The sequence below is a fragment of the Hypanus sabinus genome, chromosome 8 (genome assembly GCF_030144855.1).
Source record: "Hypanus sabinus isolate sHypSab1 chromosome 8, sHypSab1.hap1, whole genome shotgun sequence".
Lineage (NCBI taxonomy): Eukaryota > Metazoa > Chordata > Chondrichthyes > Myliobatiformes > Dasyatidae > Hypanus > Hypanus sabinus.
The window spans coordinates 166,733,114-166,753,435 of NC_082713.1; the positions used below are offsets into that span (position 1 = coordinate 166,733,114).

The following is a 20,322-nucleotide window of genomic DNA, read 5'->3' on the forward strand; positions in this document are numbered from 1 at the left end:
TTAGCCATTACCTTGCAGATACTTCATCAGCAGGTGAGGTGACACTCCTGGACACAGTTGTTGATGTTGATCTCAAGGAGTGCTTGCACTTATACAGGCCCTTGTTCGCTCGCCTCGGTCCTGACTGGCTATCCCTTTCAGTTGACCTTTGAATTCCACTGGCTCATGTAAACAAACATATCGAAATAGATGTCATCTACCAACCCTTAAGAGCCAAAGAAATGTGAGCCTTTTCTGGTGATGAAATGCCTCCAAGCCAATTGCCAAGCTCAGTGCACACAACATAGACAGCCAGTCTATGAAATTGGAGTGTCTAGACTGCAGCCAGGATGTAGGCAACAGGCTAATTCAACACTAATAGCATGGTGCTGAAAGCGATTATGAAAATTATGAGCCCAACTGCAACTTTAATATTGCACATTTTCTCTGAAAATGCTGTTCTGCAGTTTTTCCCCCCTTTCCCTGCAGCAAATCATTTCCTCAATCCCCAATCCATTGGCTGTGTAGTCAATATGGTTTCAAGCTATAGAAATGTAGAAAGCTATATTTACTTGAAATTTAGGGATGACTAGAATGAAAGGGTTAAATAGCAGTCTATATCATGGCTTCTTGAGCCTGATTGAGTTCTTTCAGAAGATTACTAGACTGTAGCCATATTTCAGAATATATTTTGCCAATGTTTTGGAGGGGCAATGTACTATATAACTCACAGCAGAGAGTCTTTTACATGGGGCAGCACTGTAGTATAGTGGTTGGCAGAATGCTTTAGAATACCAGCGACCCGGGTTCAATTTCCAACACTGCCTGTAAGGTGTTTGTACATTCTCCCTGTGATTGCGGGAGTTTCCTCCAGATGCCCTGGTTTACTCCTACGGTCCAAAGATGCACCAGTTGGCAGGTTAATTGGTCACTGTACTTTGCCCTGTGGTTAGGCTAATGTTAAAAATCGGGGGATTGCTGAGCAGTATGGCTCGAAGGGCTGGAAGAGCCAATGCCACAGTCTTCTCAATAAAACAAAAATAAAAAAAAATACAGCTAGAGACAATTTACTCAATACAGCCCATTTAAAGTGTGGAGAAACAATATGGCAGTTCCCGGTAAATGTAGGATAACTTCCTCAGAGAAACGTTGTTCATACACTGCAGCCATATATACTTTCACTTCCCATTCCAACCTGCCAGTCCGTGGCCTCCTCCACTCCTGTGATGAGGCCTCACTCAGGTTGGAGTAGCAACATCTTATATTCCAACAACCTGATGGCATGAATATCGATTTCCTCGAACTTCCGGTAACTGCCCCCTATCCTTCACCATTCCCATTTCCCTTCCAGTTTCCCTCCTTCTCTCCAGATCACCTCCCACTTCCTTTTGTCCATGGCCTTCTGTCTTCTCCCATCAGATTCCTCCTTCTCCAGCCCTCTTTCACCAACTTCCCAGTACTTTACTGCACTCTTACCCCTCCCAGTTTCACCTCTCACCTGCCACCTTGTACTTCTTCCTCCCCTCCCACCACCTCTTTACTCTGACTTCTTTCTCGTCCTGATGAAAGGCCTTGGCCCAAAACGTCACTGTTTACTCTTTTCCATAGATGCAGGCTGGCGTGCCGAGTTCCTCAGCATTGTGCGTGTATGTGACCGTATATAAATATACGTGCAAAAGATCCTTCTCAATCCACTCATAGTGGAGTGACTAATTTAGGCATCGAAAACCAATTCTGACAAAACTTCAAGATCACTATGTAGTCTGTGTAAGGGATGGTTTAAATCTGACTATTAAATGAACTTCTACTCTGAAGCTCTTAAGTTGAGCTAAGACCAAAGATACTTGAAGGAGCCTTTATTCTATTATCAAAGCTAAATAATTTAAATAATTGTACTTCCTCATTATTTGCCTGAACATCATGCAGTATAGGCTTCCTTCTGGATTTGTTTATTCATGAACACGAAAATTTGGAAATTTTCTTTTTTGAAAGTTACTAAGATCTCTAGTTTGCAACTGAGTAGAATAAGACCTTATTTAAAAATCTGTAGTAAGTCCACGTGCCACCCATTCCCATTGGCCATGCCACAACTTATTTTTGCTGGGAGAAAAATTAAATGCATTTCCAATCCACTGACTACCAAATGTGCAAGTTTGTACATAAAAGCACAAGGTGAACTGTGTTTCAAAGATACAACACAATGGGAAAATCCAGGAGTATAAACAAAAATGTTATAGAGAGGATACATCACTCAATTTACTGATTAATAGCATCCGACTTTTCAAAACTCTGATCACTCCAGATGCAAACCAAAATGAGACCACGTTTCACTGAATATACTCCATTTTCAAATGCCTTTAAAGAAAATAAAGAAAATATTTTCAATCCTTACCATCAAAGAACTGCTGCAGGGCTTCATTTTCTCCTAAAACATCCATTTTGAGTTTCAAGAGCACGGGAAACTGAAACTCCTTCCAATACCGTTCAGCTAATCAGAATAGAGATCCATCTCACACTCCATAAATGTACAGGAGGCATCTTCATACACAAAACACTTCAGCATTTGTGGGTCATGCACCATGAACTTGCAATCTTCCTCTACAATTTACCATTTCCCATTTTCTTTTTACCACAATGGAAGGAAATCACAAGCATTTCATGGCTGCCATACACAAGTTTTCCTCACGTTACTTAGAACAGCTACTGGAATAAGCCCACAATGCGAGAAGCCTTTCCTCATTCTCAAAACTTGTCGACCTTTGGCCAGGCACTGCAAGCCTTTTCCTGATTACTGTACTCAGTCCAAGCAATTTGCTGCAATTAGATTTTATTGCAGAGGACAGTGGCCTTGTGCAAGTAACATAAATGGTGCACTTTGAAATTGTTTTTTATTTCATACTTGTCTAGAATTAGCTGATAATAGTTTAAAAAATAAACGAAGGAAAGAAAAGACTATTTTAAGAAAGATTTCAAGACAGCAGTGAAAATAGATGGCTACTTCTTAGATGATTTATGGTAGCAAAGCCCAAGGCCTATTATTGTTGTCTAAAATAAAACAGGGCAGGGCAGTGGGAAGAGAAAGATTTGATGTTTCAAGTCAAAGGCCATTCTCCAGTCCTGTAGAAGCTGTGTACTTCCAGGAAAGCACCCACACCATTCAGTACATCCATTCAGAGATCCTAATAAGTATTTCTATTTACATAGGACAATACAGCACATCACAGGCCATTCAGTCCACAATGTTGTGCCGACCCTTAAACCCTGCCTCCCATATAACCCTCCACCTTAAATTCCCAAAGAAAACACCAGTCAAGTGCAACACTAGCAAAATCCACACCATTACTTGTTCTCCTAGAAGAATTATAAATTCATTACTTCCTTTGAAGATAAATTATTTGCATGCTTATTCCAAACAAGAAAAACAAAAAAGTACTCGGACCAATTTTAACATTTTATTTTCTACCTTTTAAACATAGTCCAAACTCATTTTATTTGTAAACATGTTGCATAACATGACGAAGCTATGTTTCTTTCAGCTGCTTTCATTTCCACCATCTGTTGATTCCCTCCAAGCAACTGCTGGTAGCTACTCCCTTTGAATTTCATTCCCTGAAGGAAGTGCTTATCCTTTACACAATTCCTCAAATGGTGCATAAAACACACAGAAAACAGAAAAGGCCATGCAATTTCTACTGAAGAGGTTAAGGAAAAACAAAAATCCCAAGATATTGCAATATTGATGAAAAACTGATTGACATGGAAGATTAAGTTTCTCTCTTCCCAGATGTCCAGCTTTCTGAATATTTTTAAAGATCCAATGCCTGAAGTATTGTTTTTTTTGCATTACTGCAGAAGCCTTGTTTTCACAGAAAAGTACAATTGAAAGTGCACATTGAACAGGAAGTGGCAAAATAACAATGTCCAGAGTCTATAGAATTTCTTACAGGAAAATATATACTGAATTTGCTTTTCCTCCTTTTCCTCCGGTTCCAGAGCCGGCAAGAAACTTGGCCAAAAATCATTCCCCCGAATCCTCAAGAGAACATTACAGAAGACAGGAATATAGGAAAGAAACAAAAATCACCCAGTATTAACAAAAGCTTGTAAGCACACTGTCTATTTAAAAAGAAACCCTGCAGGACACCTGGTTAAAAACTATTCCCCCAAGCCCACAATATCCATGAGAAACATGAAGTGGCATTGATAAAAGCAATAAAGATTAAAATTCATAAAGTTCATTTTGTAATTCTATTGTAGAGTATAAAAAGAATAATGTACCTCAAATATTTCAAAAAATTCACATTATTCATATTTTTCCTAGTGACTCAATTTTATAATAAATCTTCATGTACAGATAATATTCAAAACTGCAACCTAGCATTTACCAGAATACATTTATTGCCATTTAGATTGTTATAATGTATAACCAATGCAGTTCATATTCATTTTTTCTCATTTAAATATATTAGCTTGACTATAGATTTGAATAGTTTATTCACAGAACAGATTGTTCAAAGTATGTAACGCAAATTAAAATTAATAATCCAACCTTTAATTTTTCCACTTGAAATGCAATGAGTTAATTTACTCATCCAAAAAAACAAATGCAGTCAAGCTATTTTAAGTCTTATGAAAATACAGTTAATATACACAGAATATCCATTTCTCCTGCAAACATATGATCTCAATATTTATTTCAGTTTTTCTTTTCTTAAGCCACTGATACAGATGCAAATACTAAAGGAACAATTCTTAAAGTGACAAAATTTAATACAACAGAAAGAAAAACTGTTCTTTGTCACTTGTTAAGTTAATGGGGAAAAATTAAATAAAAATCAAATGGCAGACCTAATATAAAAGAAAATAAATATTAGGACAAGGAACTTTTGGAAACTACATTTTTGATCACTCATTAAAGCTCATGCATTTTATTTTGCAAAGATTGAATCTTAAAGTTCTTCCTTGTAAAATCCAAGCTTGGCTAGCGACATTTCCTTCCGGAGATGCATTACTTCCCAAAACATCTGCTCAACTGTAAAGACAAGAGGTAAACAAAAAAATTAATCTGCATGACTCAATTTAATAAGTCACTTATGTTTATTGAAAATCTAAAGGCATTGAGAGTTGCTTGTCCCCCCTTTCACTGCAGAAGGACTGATACCTCCCTCTCCCACGTGTAAGAGACACAGAGAACAAACTGTTTGGTAAACAGTGGACTGAGACCATGGTCTCTCTTTGGGGGCTTTGCTGTTGCTTGCATGGTGGGTGGTGGGGTTGCTAAAGCCTTCTGCTGTAATAAAAGATGAGAGGGAGAGGGGGAGGGTTGATGCTTTTGCTACTGCTTGTGCACGGAGGAGGTTTTGGGGTTCTTGAGTTTTTTTCTGGAATTCATTCTATAGGGTTTTTCTTCTGTTTTGTGGATGTCTGTGGAGAGTAAGAATTTCAGGTTGTATATTGTATACATTCTGATATTAAATTAAACCATGGAACTTGCAAGAGGAGACAAAGTGCATTTGATTTTTAAACAGTTTTTCACATCGCTAGTAGACAGATCTCCTATTTTAAGATTATACGATCCAAATATTTGCTAAACAATATCTTGCCGCAATTGCTTTGAAGCATTTTTAAAACCATGGACTAACCTCTTAATACATATGTAATTATACATTAAGTAACTACATGAACATAATTGCTTATAATGAATGGAGGAGGTAGAAGCAAGCAGAAAGGAACAGCTTAAAATAAACAAAAGCCTCATTATCTTCTGAATTTGTCCCTTGAATATATGGTACTCCAGAAGCATTTAATACTACACTTTCAATGGTCCTGCTACTTTGACTTCAATTATATATTTGCCACAATACTTTTCCAGTCATTTTCTGATGAATCCATCTTTTATCCTGATGGCTTTACCTCCAGTAAAATCTTTACTCACCCTCGCCACTATTATTCCTTATGGTACAGCTATACAACTTCTCTCAGATTTCCAAGTCCATCACTAGCTATAGGTGTGGCACATTAACAGACATTTCTTCAGTAAGCCCAATTAGCTTTTGTTTTTAAATAAGACATTCTAAATTCAGTGAACTCTATATCCAAATTCTGCAAGACCATACCAAGACTTCACTCTGCCTGTACTATCTAAGATCCTGTCATGTCTTCTTCATGTACCACATTTCCTCCCACATTTTCCACCGCTGTTCCCTTGATTTTATTCTTACGACTATCACTCCAACCAGCATTAATTCCGAAATCCCATAATAGGTGATCTTGAAAGTGGTTCAATATTTTGCAAACCATCAGCATCATTTCTCCACAATTGTTTTCACCCCCCCACAATGAAAACCCTTGGACAGATCATTGCTTCCCAAATTCATGCCTTTTATTCCAACCTGTTTGAAGTTCAATTTAGAATCTTTTGTCTTGAAAGTAGTACTGAAATAATCAGTCACTGATGCCATCCTTTGTGACTGCGACCATGGACCCACTGATTTTCCTCAACTTTTCTGTAGCCTTTGACACAATTACATCACTGCTCCAAGTCCAGCAAAGGAAAGGACTGAGAAACAAAAACCAATGTTAAAGCTTTGATAGTTAAAGTCAAATATAAAGATTAGCAAAAATTCGGACAGAGATGGGGAAATTAGGAAACAGCAGAGAAATTAAACAACTATTTTCCATTTGTCTTCATGCATGAAGATACAAGAAAACTTCCAAGAGATTAAAAAAAAAACAAATCTAGAGCAAATTATGTGAATGAAGTTAGCTTGAGCAGGAAATTGTTGAAGAAATAAATGGACTGAAATATTGATCTCCATGAACTGATGCCATGGCTCCCAAGGTTTTGAAAGAGATGCCATGGAGATGGCGACTACACTATTAACCATCTTTTAAAAAGTTTCACTAATTCTACAACAGCTCGCACATCAACTTCTACTATTTGAGTGGGGGGGGGGGGGGAAGAAAAATCTACAGAGGAACACAAACCTCCAAAAAGCCATCTCACATGCAAAATGGCAACTCTGAACCAAAACGGAATCAATGAAGGATGCTTGACAGCTGTGGCAGGATTTGAATACTATCATCTCCTACAAAGCATCACATGTGACAACAAGGTTTCAGTCTCAGATCCTTTGTGCTCGCTTTGACCGACAAAATATGAAGACACAGTCATGAATTCCCACAGCCCTTGACGCCCTGTGATTTTAGTCCGAGGACAAAGTGAAAGCATCTTTCAAAATGGTGAACCCATAGAAAGCTTCCAACCCAGACTGAGTATCTGGCCAAGTACTGAAAAGCTGTGCTGCTCAGTTGGCTGGAGTGTTCAGTTACGTATCTAGATCCTCTCGCTTCTGCAGTCTGAGGCACCCACTTGCTTCAAGCAAGCTTCAATTATACCGGTGCCCTAGAAGAACGTGGTAACGTGCCTTAGTGAATATCATCCAGTAGCACTTACTTCACTGTAATGAAGTTGAGAGGTTGGCAATGACTATTGGTGAGAGCGCTGGCAGGGGAGCTATACGGCTTTGGTTGTAGTGCGGACCAGGCCGTCACATCGTAGAGCCGCCTGCTGCAGCTCTCCACAGGAGGAGGCATCAGAAGTGGTGTGGTGTAGTGGGTGTCCATGCTGGGTTGGGTGCTGGTTCCTCCTGTCGGAGCCGCTCTCCAGTGTTAGCTCCGTGGGAGACAAGCAGGATTCAAGTTAGTCTGCAGTTGCACTAGCACGTGAAGATCAAACCACTGCAGGCTTGTTCTTGCCGACAACATCCCATGTATCATCATTCTACAGGACCTGACACTCAGGGACTTGTGCTATTTTTATTTTGTGTGACTATGTTTATTGCTATCTTGAATGCACTATATGCACCTCGTGCTGTGTATGATTGTTGGTACAGTGTTTTGCACCTCGTCCCCAGTGGGAAGCTGCTTCACTTGGCTGTATACATGGCCTTTCATGTATGGCTGAATGACAATTACACTTGAACTTGACCATATCAACTCATGCCTGAGGACTGACTTGGATCCACTCTAATTTACCTACCGGCAACAACAGGTTGACATCAGATGCCAATGGCTCTTCACTCAAGTTTGGAACATTTAGACAGTGAAGATGCATCTACAGAGGAACACAGACCTCCAAAAAGCTATCTCACATGCAAAAGAACAATTCTGAACATAGCTCGGCATTCTATACTATCATCCGTTCAAAGCTAATGAATGAGCTTCAAGGTCTCAGTACCTCCTTGTGCAACTGAATCCTCGATTTCCTCACTTACAGACCCTAGTCAGTTTGAATTGGCAACAATATATCCTCCACAATTGCCTTCAGCATAGATATACCACAAGGCTATGCACTCAGACCCCTGCTCTACTCATTTTATACTTCTGTCTTGAAGTGAAGCACAGCCAATGCCATATTTAAGTTTACTGATGACACCACTATCATTAGGTGAATCAAAGGTGTGACAAATCAGCATATAGGAAGACGACTGAAAATCTGGCTGAGTGGTGCCACAACACCAATCTCTCTCTTGATGTCAGAAACAAAGAGCTGATTACGGGGGGGAATGAAACCAGACATCCACGAGCCAGTCCTCAGCAGAAGATCAGAGATGGAGAGGGTCAGCAACTTTAAATTCCTCTGCATTATCATTTCAAAGGACCTCTCTTGGGTCCAGCACGCAACTGCCATTGCAAAGAAAGCACAGCAGTGCTTCTACTTTCTTAGGAAGTTTGCAAAGATTTGGCATGTCATCTAAAACTTGACAAACTACTATCAATGTGTGATGGAGAGTATATGGACTGATTGCATCATGACCTGGTACAGAAACACCAAAGCCCTTGAATGGAAAAGCTTACAAAATGTAATGGATATGGCCCAGTCCATCACAGGTGAAGAAAAAGAATCTCAGAGCAGTGAGAAATTTACTTTGAACTTTAAGTCTTGGCCTTATAGCAGTAGTACAGCAAATATTAAATTGCAATAACAGGAAGGGGCAGTGTCAAAGCCATGGCAAAACTAACCACTGGAATTGACTGCAATGGAAGAAAATTTTCCTGAACTACATCAAATTCCAACCAACATTTTAACACCAGCAGCAAAACTGGAGGAAGCAATAAAACTCAAACTCTTTGCATGCACTGGAGAGAACTGCGCCTACAGAACAAAGTTGAACTGACAGGTGAGTTTGGGCTGTGGACAACGTTTGGAGGACAGAACAATGCCTTTAAGGCAGGCTTCAGATTCTCAAAGCTGCAACAGAAGAGAATGTAGATAGTTTCATCACAAGGCTAACCCTAGCAGTGCAGGATTGCAAGTACAAAGATATTTCCTTGAGCAAATATGAAAAAGCAATGCTTATCCAAGCATTGATGGTTGGAGTCCAAGATGAGAAGACACAGGAGAGCCTCCTGTCCCAAAAGCATGAGTTGAAAAGCACAGCATAATCCTCAACTTGCCACTGGGAGGGAGTCAAAGGAGGCCTTACACAGATTCAGCCCCCTCCCAAAGATGTTTGCCAGCAGATACTGATCTACAGCCTACAATCTCTACAGAGATCACACAAACCTCCACACAGCTGCCTTTGCTATGGGGCAAGGCCTGCCAGTGGTCCAATTGCAAGCATCAAAAAGGTGTGCTTCACTAAGCAACATACCGTGAGAAAACAACATAATTCAACCATCAACTCAATGCAAAGAGACAGCCGGAGCAAAGAATTGGGCTCTATTTTCCAAAACCATGACTGGGCCACCTAAACCAGCCCCCTCACTTGGTTACATTCACAGCCCATGAAATCTGAGCTGGATACAGGGCCAGCTGTCACCTTGGTAAGCAAATTATCCTTATGCCATATCCCAAAATTATGGCAACTGAACTCTGTATTTCACAGCAAACGAGAGAAAAATCTGCAGATGCTGGATATCCAAGTAACACACGCAAAATGCTGGAGGAATTCAGCAGGCCAGGCAGCATCTATGGACAAGAGTACAGTCAAAGTTTCAGGCCAAAACTCCTCTCAGTCCTGCTGAAGGATTGTTTATTCATTTCCATAGGCACTGCCTGTCCTGCTGAGTTCCTCCAGCACTTTGTGTGTGTTGTTCTGGCTTCCACAGCTACACTGGGGGTACAATGGATGGGCATGGTGTCTTCACAGCCGAGATGGTTCACCAGGGGACCTGTTTCACTTACCCATGCATGTGGTTAGGGAAGGTCAACGTCCCAATTTGCTGGGCAGAAACTGGATTAAAAAGATGCCACTGGTGCAGTGCCGCATGAACCGTAGGTTGGGGAGCCCCGCATTGAATTCTCTATTACAAAACCAGCAGCTGTTTTTCCAAGCTGTTGCTTCAGGTCAATACAGTGGTCTGGTTACTAGGTTCAAAGAGAACTGCCAGCCCAAGTTTTACAGGGCCATGGTAGCACAGTGGTTAGTACAACACGACCACAACTTGGGGTGTTAAGAGTTCAACAGTCAATTCCAACACCATCTGTAAGATGTTTGTACATCCTTCCCATGAGCATGTGGGTGGTGCTCCAGAATCCTGCAACATTTTAGAGATGTACCAGTTAATCCTGCTGTGATTAGTCAAGGGTTAAATAGGTAGGTTGTTGGACCAGAAGGACCTGTTCCACACTATCTCTAAATAAAACAAATAAAATACCTGCCCATGGCTTCACGTGACTTCACGTGATCCGGGGGGGGGGGGGGGGTAAGCAAGGTGCTACACCTTGCTCAAGGGTGACCTGCAGGCTAGCGGAGGGAAGGAGTCCTTACACGGTCAGCCATCAGGGAGCAAATTTGCAGCAAGAGAACATGAAACAAAAACACGATCTGCACACCAGGCCATGAAGGTTTGATGCCGGAGACAAAGTCCGCATACATATCTTGCAGGACCAAAAGTGGCTACAAGCTGTCATCTTGCATTGTCAGTCAAGTAGCAGACCCTGAGCTGACAGACACATTGTTAGATGACATCAGGATCATACATGCCTGCAAACTGATAGGGGATCCAGAGAAGCGACAGAAACGCTCTCTGCTGGTGAAACCAGCATCCCAGTAGATGAAGCAATGGACGCTTCATTAAGGAGAATTAAAGATTCATAGCCAACTGCCTTCAAATTCAGCTAACTAGGAAGACAGAGTAACACCCCCCCCCCCCCGCCGCCCCCACAAGAGTACAGCGGCCAGTTGACCACCACCAAGCAGGATAGACATTTCATCTTTTCTCAGTTTTACCTCACTTGATCCATTTCCTCTCTAGTTCACATCCAAATGGGGGAATGATGCACCACATCAGATCAATTATGAGAATATGGTGAGTGCCCACGCAGCTGACTGATTGCACGTGAATCAATTGCCTCCTGAACCGTTGGGCACGGATGTGTGTATTCACATCTTCAAACTTGTTGGGCCCAGCTCGTAGCTCCCACACAGCAGATTGTCCAGCATGTACCATTACTGAAATGGCTCAGTAACAACTTTTAAATATACTACGTTGTAATTCTTATTCCATGCAATACATAACAAAGTTTACTGATAAAGCTGGGACGCAGTTAAGAGATGAGGAAGATGCTGAGAAACTACGTGTTGACAGACAGGGTTAACAGACTGATAGGGACATGGCAAATGGAATGCAAAGTAAAGCCATCCACTTCAGATAGGAGAATCTTTCTTTTAAAAAAAAGAGGCAAGAGACCAAAAGTTGCTGGAGATTAGAAATGGTACCTTTGTGTACAAATTACCAACTTGATATAAACATGCAGCATGCACTAGGAAGATAAATGACAACAACCTTTAAGTGCAAGATAATGTGTACAGATTAAACATGACATTTTGCAATTCCCCGACGAGAACACACTTAAAATTGTGCTCATTCCTATACTCATGCCCTAACCTACACCAGCCTACAAACCTGTACAACTTTGGCAATGCAAGAGGAAGATCAACCCTTCTAGGGAAACCCATCTAATGAGAAAGACGTACAGCACCCACAGTCAAGACTGAACCTGGATCTCAAGCTGCAACAGTCATGTGAAGAGTACTACCCTAAATTGCACAGAGGTCTAATATCACCAATAAGATTTTTTTTCAACCAATAGGGTAGCAAATCTGTAAAATACTCTATCCAATAGTGCCATTGCTATTCACATTGCGTGTACTCGAGAGAATAATCATTTTTCTTGGATATACAGGAATCAAAGAATAAGGGACAGCATAGGAAAGTAGTGACAACTTTGACAAGTTCTTACGACTAAATGGTAGAGCAGGCACAAGGAAGCATCTGGCATTGCAATGCTCCTCATTCTTCTGTCCTTGCCAGAAATGTTATCAGTGACAGTTATCAGAATTAAATTTTAAAAATCCATGTGTGTGTTTTTAACTATGCAGGAAGACATGCACATACATTTTCCTTTGATCACAAAACATCATTATAGCAAACCCTCAAATAGCAAAGCTTCCATATAGCCAAAAATATTTCTTTTTAAAAAGGGTTCTCAAATAAGTACTCACCATCTTGTTGTTTAAGTAGACCCTGCTGAATATATCGAATGTAAGTGAAGAAGTTACATACAGACATAATCTAAAAATAAACAAAAAAATTTACATCATACTCCATCCCAGAATAATTTATTAGCTCTCTTTTAATTGATACTGTAAAGTACAATTACTTGAATTTCAAAACAATGCAATTTACTGTACATACCCTGTATCGACAAAATGGTGAAACGTAGTAGTAGCTACTGGAATCTCCCAACCTTATTCGGTGTTTACAAGTTTTAGTTTGACCACTCAGGGCACATTTCCTGAACAAAAATAGAAATTTGGTTAGAGAAATGTAGTTTTTAAATTGCAACTTATCAAATTAATTAACTTCTAAGCTATGTATTATGGCACTGGTACAATTGTATAAAAGTTCTGAGAATGAATGAACTAATTTAAATGCTATATGAAAACTGATATCAAGGATCTCTGATTTTCCTGCTAACCCAAAAATAAAAGAACAAACAATAGGTTTACCCTTACAAAGCCATGATTCATGCCACTGAATGACTAAAGTCTCAAAGTTCAAGTACATATGTTACCATATACTGTACAATCGTGATTCATTTTCCAGTGGGCAGGCTCAGCAAATCTATAGAATAGTAACTATAACAGCATCAATGAACGATCAGCCAGTGCAGAAGACAACAAACTGTGCAAATACAAATCAAATAAATAGCAATAAATAATGAGAACATGAGATAGTGTCCTTGAAAGTGAGATCATTGTCAGAACATCTCAATAATGGGGCAAGTAAATGCAGTTATCCCCTTTAATTCAAGAGTCCGATGGTTCTGATGTTCTTCAACCTGGTAGTGTGAGTCCCGAGGCTCTTGTTTGTACCTTCTAGCCAATGGCAGCAGTGAGAAAAGAGCATGGCACGGGTAGTGTGGATCCCTGATGATGAATGCTATTTCCTACAACAGCGTTTCATGCAGATGTGCTCAAAAGATTTAAGTATCAGGATCTAGCTGGATTAAATCATTGGCACAGTCATCACGGTTTATTTGTGAGTGAGTGTTTTTAGATTTATAAATGCTATTTGGAGTCAGTCAGTATTTATCACCCAACCTCAAATAACTACAAGTTTATGATGATCAACTACATTCTTTTCAGTCCACTTCCTCTTTAAGTCTTACGTAATGGCTTGGAAGCAGATTGCCTTCATCACCAATAGCTCGAAGTCCTGGATATATCAGTCCAACAAACAAATCCAAGTACTGTTATGTACCCCGTAACGGGGTGTCAGACCAGCTGAGAAAAAAGAATCCATTGGAGTCTGGTGGTACTAAAACTAAAGATATTTATTAGTAAAATAAGCAAAACAATACCAGTAATATAAATATACATATAACACAGGTTAACAATAATAAACCTAAAAGTGTAGGAATAATAATAATCAGTAATAAACAAGCTCTATCGATGTCTAGGGGAAAATGAATTGTCATAGAAAAGTATAAAGTTCAGTTCAGTTAATACATGCTGAGGCAATTTATGGTTGTTGCGTTGAAATCGTTGGGGAGAGAGAGAGAGAGAGAGCGAGATGTAACAACAACAGTTGCGACAGGCAAACCTTTTTGTGGCTTTCTTAATCCATCATATCATTATGGCCATTCAGTTATGACCCCTCTTTTCTTCAGCTAGACCGTTCTTCTGTGGTGGACTCGTCACTCTGGCATGAGTGGACACACACACAAGTCCCCATCGGCCCTGTTGCAACACTGTGAGCTTTACTGACTAATCTCCTGGTTCGGTCTCCAAAGCCCCCACCTTTCTGTGGGCTCCCGACACTCAGTCAGTGTCCACTGGTGTGTCTGAAGGGTGTCTCTCCAGACCTGTCTTTTATCCCTACTCACAGGGTCTCACCTATTCATCAACTCTGAATGACCATGTCCATCAAATCAGGCCACTCCTGCTGTCTCCCGAGGAATGTTAACGAGCAAAGTAAAGTCCTTGTAGTGGAAGTAAATAATCCAGGAAGAGTCAAAATACCATAAATCAACAGTCTCTCTCTCCCTCTTATCTGTGGCAGATGTTCTTGCCTGTGTTTCATCTCTCTCTCTCATGAGCAGCATAGCAACAGCAATAGTTTGTGGTGCTCGGGGGGGGGGGGGGGTGGAATGGTTAACTCTGCACCCCATTTCCATCAGGTCTGTTCATCACTCATAACAGTACAAGAACTAAACTGGATGAACAGTAGGTCAAGCAGCACCTAGGAAGGCAAAAAGATAGTCCACTTTGAGTTACGATCCTGCTTCATTCCTGAAGCAAGGAGCTGATCTGAAGTATCAGCCATGATCACAGATGTTGTTTAACCCACCAAGATCTTCGCAGTTTCTTTGCTCCAGAATCCAGCACTTGCAATTAGAGTCATAGAACACTACAGTACAAAAACAAGCCCTTCGGTCCATCTAGTCTGTGCAAAACTAATCTATGTATATGTATGGATATACACATATTATATATATACACACACACATAATATGTATATATCCAACATAATTCTGTATATGTATGAAATCTCCCCATAAATCTTCTATACTGTACAGAATAAAGTCTTAAACTATTCAACTTTTCCTTATAACTCAGGCCCTCAAGTTAGAAACATGGAAAACCTGCAGCACAATACAGGCCCTTTGGCCCACAATGCTGTGCCAAACAAATACTTACTTTAGAAATTACCTAGGATTACCCATAGCCCTCTATTTTTCTAAGCTATCCAGGAGATCTTAAAACACCCTATTGTATCCACCTCCACCACAGTCGCTGGCAGCCCATACCATGCATTCACCCCCTGTAAAAAAAAAACTTACCCCTGACATCTCCTCTGTACCTACTATCAAGCATGTTAAAACTGTACCCTCTCATGTTAACCATTTCAGCCCTGGGAAAAAGCCTCTGACTATCCACACAATTAATGCCTCTCATTATCTTGTACACCTCTATCAGGTCACCTCTCATCCGCTGCTGCTCCAAGGAGAAAAGGCCAAGTTCACTCAACCTGTTCTCAAAAGGCATGCTCCCCAATCCAGGTAACATCCTTGTAAATCTCCTCTGCACTCTTTCTATAGTTTCCACATCCCTCCTGTAGTGAGGTGACCAGAAAATTGGGAGTATTGGGGGTAGGGTGCTGACATGGATAGAAAATAGGTTGGCAGACAGGAAACAAAGAGTACAGATTAACCGGTCCTTTTCAGAATGGCAGGCAGTAACTAGTGGGGTACCACAAGGCTCGGTGCTGGGACCGCAGCTAGTTACAATATACATTAATGATTTAAATGAAGGGATTAAAAGTAACATTAGCAAATTTGCAGATGACAAAGCTGGGTGGCAGTGTGAAATATGAGGAGGATGTTAGGAGAATGCAGGGTGACTTGGACAGGTTGGGTGAGTGGGCAGATGCAGTTTAATGTGGATAAATGTGAAGTTATCCACTTTGCTGGCAAAAACAGGAAGGCAGATTACTATCTGAATGGTTAGGAAAAGGGGAAGTACAACCAGATCTAGTTGTCCTTGTTCATCACTCACTGAAAGTAAACATGCAGGTACAGCAGGCAGTGAAGAAAGCTAATGGCATGTTGCCCTTCATAACAAGGGGAGTTGGGTATAGGAGCAAAGAGGTCCTTCTGCAGTTGTACAGAGACCTGGAGTGACCACACCTGGAGTATTGTGTTCAGTTTTGGTCTCCAAATTTGAAGAAGGACCTTCTTGCTATTGAGGGAGTGCAGCATAGGCTCACGAGGTTAATTCCCAGGTTGGTGGGACTGTCATATGTTGAAAGATTGGAGCGACTGGGCTTGTATACCCTGGAATTTACAAGGATGAGAGGGGATCTGATTGAAACATATAGATTATTAAGGGATTGGACACAATAGAGGCAGGAAACATCTATAGAATCTGTGTCCATCTCCCAAGTAAATACAGATGCAAAAAATCCACTTACGATCTCCACATCCCTTTTGGCTCCACACATAGATTACCACGCTGATCCTCCAGAGGGCCAATACATCCGTAGAATCCCTTGGGATTCTCCTTCACATTATCTGCTACAGCAATTTCATGTCTTCTTTTAGTCCTCCTGATTTCCTTCTTAAGTGTTCTCTTGCACACCTTATACTCCAGTACCTTATTTCTTCCTGCCTGCCTATATCTGCTCTGCACCTCTTCCTTTTTCTTAACCAGGGCCACAATATCTCTCAAAAAACTAGGTTCCCCAAACTGTTATCTTTGCCTTTTATTATGACAGGAACATACATATCCTCAAAATTACACTTTTGAAGGCATCCCACTTACTAAGTACACTTTTGCCAGAAAACAACCTGTCCCAGCCCACACTTGTCAGGTCCTTTCTGATATTATCAAAATTGGTTTTTCCAATCTAGAATCTTATCCCAAGGATCAGAGATCAACTTTTCCATAATTACCTTGAAACTAATGGCATTACAATTATTAGATGTAAAGTGCTCCTCAACGCAAAGTTCTGTCACCCACCCTGTTTCATTCCCTAATAGATTTAGGGTCATACACTCTCTCGTTGGGATTTTTATGTACTGATTAAGTAAACTTTCCTGACCACATTTGACAAACTCTTTTCCATTCATCCCTTTTACAGTATGGGACCCCAGCCAGTATGTGGAAAGTTAAAATCAGCTACTATCATAACCTTGTATTTCTTGCAACAGTCTGCTATCCTTCCACAAATTTGCTCCTCTAAACCCCACAGACTGTTGAGTGGCCTTAATAAAATTCCATTAACTTTGTCATACCTTTCTTATTCTTCAGTTCCACCCATAAAGCCTCACTAGGCAAGCTCTCCAGTCTACCCTGACTGAGCACTTGCCTGTGACATATTCCCTGACTAGTAATGCCACACCTCGCTCTTTAATCCCTCCCACTCTTATCATGTCTAGAATAACGGAACCATGGAACATTAAGCTGCCAGTCTCACAAATACTACAAAGTTATCATTCCACGTTTAAATTCACTTGTGTCAAATCTGAGAATACCTTCTCAACAAAAACGGCAGTGGAGCTGCTCAAGACAGTGGCTCATCATTGCTTCATAAGAAGCAATCAAGAATAGAGATCAAACAATGGTCTTGACACAGAGCCTAAATCCCATGAATGAATCATTTAATTCATTATTTCTACAATCCAGTTTCCAATCTATACTACAATAGATGGTCTACTGATAATCGTCTGGTCTCTTAATAAAATGGTTCTCTGTGAATTATTTTTCCTTGTATCAAAGCAAGTTTCACAAATCAGCTTCTCCAAAATATGGCACTTTATTACAATTATCCCATACAAATTCCTGCATGCATGTCAGAACTATTTCAGTTAGACTGACAGTGAAGTAAATAATCTATACAGCATAACAGGATATAAATATTGAAGAAAATTTTCACCCACTTTACAAAAGAAAAGTGAAGCTGCTTTCCATTAAAGCAACTCCAATGACCTTTTAAATTCTACCATTGAATTACAAACATTTAAAAATAGCAAATACTAAAATTTGTTTATATTTGAGTGTTTGCTCAGTTTCAGGCACCCAAGGACATTTAATCTTTTATTAAACAAGCAATGTAAAGGACTACTTTTTTTGATCATTCTCACAAGGTGGTCAACAGCTCCAACTGAATTAGGCATTGTTGCAGATGCTCATTTTTCACAATTAAATTGTCTTTATTTCATACATCCTTCACATACGCGAGTAAAAATCTTGCACACTCAGATGGGGAGACAACGTAGAGCCTGTGGTTGCTATCAACCAATATCCATCTATACATACAAACAAGCTGGATGAACTCAGCAGGTCGGGCAGCATCCGTTGAAATGAGCAGTCAACGGATGCTGCCCGACCTGCTGAGTTCATCCAGCTTGTTTGTACATGTCGATTTGACCACAGCATCTGCCGTGTACTTTGTGTTTATCCATCTATACATTTTGCACAAGTTGAGGATAACCATTGCAGCAAATATTATAAAACTAGTTCCTGAATGAGGGATGCTGATCCCACATCGTTAACTGCTGCTTCACCAAGAGATTTAAGGCATCACATACAACAGTCACTATATGACAAAATTAAAATACTACCCCTTATGGGAGACAAATGCATGCCTCTCAATAGTGACCCACTTTTGCCAATGAAGAGCATTCTCATAAGCCAGTGATTATAGGGTACATCTGCAAGTATTAAAACCATAAACATTAAACTACTTTTCATAGTTTCTTGCTCATTACTCCAAACAACTTTGCTACATTCGCTCAAAGGTTTTATGGTATACAGCAATCTATATTGTGCTAAATTTCTGTTTGGTATCATGCCAATTCTGAACAGGTATCATGTGAGGCTGAATCACCAAGATGCAAAACAAAAGTATATACTAATAAATATACTACAATGTTGGTCCATGGCCTCCTCTTGTGCCAAGATGAGGGAGAAACACGTTATATTCTGCCTGGATAGCCTCCAACCTGATGGCATGAATATAGATTTCTCCTTCCAATAAAATTCTTTTTTTCCTTTTTCTCCCCATCCACTATTCTTTAATTCCCCACTCTGGCCACTTACCTCTTTTCACCTGACATCCCCCTGGATCCCTTCCTCCTTTCCTTTCTCCTGTGGTTCACTCTCCTACAAGATTCCTTCCTCTCCAGTCCTTTACCTTGCCACCCATCTGGCTTCTGTCCTGAAGAAGGGTCTCAAACCAAAAAGTCAACTGTTTACTCTTTTCCATAGGTGCTGCCTGACGTGCTGAGCTCCTCAGCACTTTGTATGTGTTGCTGTGGATTTCTAGCATCAGCAGAGCTACTGCTGGAAATTGCACACCCACCTTGTCACTTGTAAAAATGTCATTGCCTCTCTCCGTTACTATCTCTGCTGCATATGCTCTCAGGACAAAGTTTTTCATTCCAGAACTAAGGAGATGTCCTCCTCCTTCAAAGGAAGAGTCCTTCCTTCCTCCACCATCAATGCTGCCCTCAACCACCTCTCTTCCATTCTGCGCACATCTGCCCTCACCCCATTCTCCCACCACCCTACCAGGGATGGGGCTCTTCCTTCTGCACCTACATCCCACTAAACTCTGCGCCCAGCACATAATTCTCCGTAGCCTCTATCATCTCCACCAAAAACATCTTACCCTCCCCCACATTCCATAAGGATCACTCTGTAAGCAATTCCCTTCTCCATTCATCCCTCCCTATTGATTCCCTCCCGGTAGTTATCCCTGCCAGTGGAACAAGTGCCACACCTGCCCCTAAACAAACCTCACTACCATTCAGGGCCACAAAGAGTCCATCCAAGTGAGGTGACACATCACCTGTGAGTCTGTTGGGTTCATCTACTGCATCCAGTGTCACCTCTTATATTGGCGAGACCACACATAGATTGGGTGACCGCTTCATCAAGCGTCTACACTCCATCTGCCAGAGAGAAAAAAAACAGGATCTCCTGGTGGCCACCTATTTCAATTCTACTTTCCATTCACATGTCAGTCCATGGCCTCCTCTACCTCCACAATGAGGCCACATGCAGGTTGGAGGAGCAACACCTTGTATTTCATCTGGGTAGCCTCCAACCTGATGGCATGAACACCGATTTCTTGTATTTCCAGTTATCACCCCCTCTCACCATTACCCATTCCTGTTTCACTCTCTCACCTTATTTCCTTACCTGCCTATCACCTCCCTCTGGTGCTCCTCCCCTTCCCTTTCTTCCATGGTCCTCTACCCAGTTCTATCAGATTCCCCATTTTCCAGCCCTTTTATCACTTTCACCAACTTCCCAACTCTTCACT

The 20,322-nt window shown here is 40.8% G+C and overlaps 2 protein-coding genes across 3 annotated transcripts in view; both read right to left on the minus strand.

The window, feature by feature from the left end:
- LOC132397850 (myelin regulatory factor-like protein) overlaps nucleotides 1-2,618 on the minus strand; it is a 71,105-nt gene extending 68,487 nt beyond the window's left edge. Inside the window, exon 1 of the mRNA XM_059976600.1 lies at nucleotides 2,372-2,618. Within this exon, the coding sequence (XP_059832583.1) occupies nucleotides 2,372-2,417 (46 nt within the window). The 5' untranslated portion in view covers nucleotides 2,418-2,618. The remainder of the gene's footprint in view (nucleotides 1-2,371) is intronic.
- A 799-nt stretch (nucleotides 2,619-3,417) lies between these two features.
- rab3ip (RAB3A interacting protein (rabin3)) overlaps nucleotides 3,418-20,322 on the minus strand; it is a 53,256-nt gene continuing 36,351 nt past the window's right edge. For both annotated transcript variants that reach the window (XM_059978456.1, XM_059978455.1), the window contains 3 exons: nucleotides 12,685-12,784; nucleotides 12,492-12,561; nucleotides 3,418-5,011 (listed from right to left, as the gene is read on the minus strand). In XM_059978456.1, coding sequence (XP_059834439.1) covers nucleotides 4,929-5,011; nucleotides 12,492-12,561; nucleotides 12,685-12,784 — 253 coding nt within the window. In that variant the 3' untranslated portion in view covers nucleotides 3,418-4,928. The remainder of the gene's footprint in view (nucleotides 5,012-12,491; nucleotides 12,562-12,684; nucleotides 12,785-20,322) is intronic.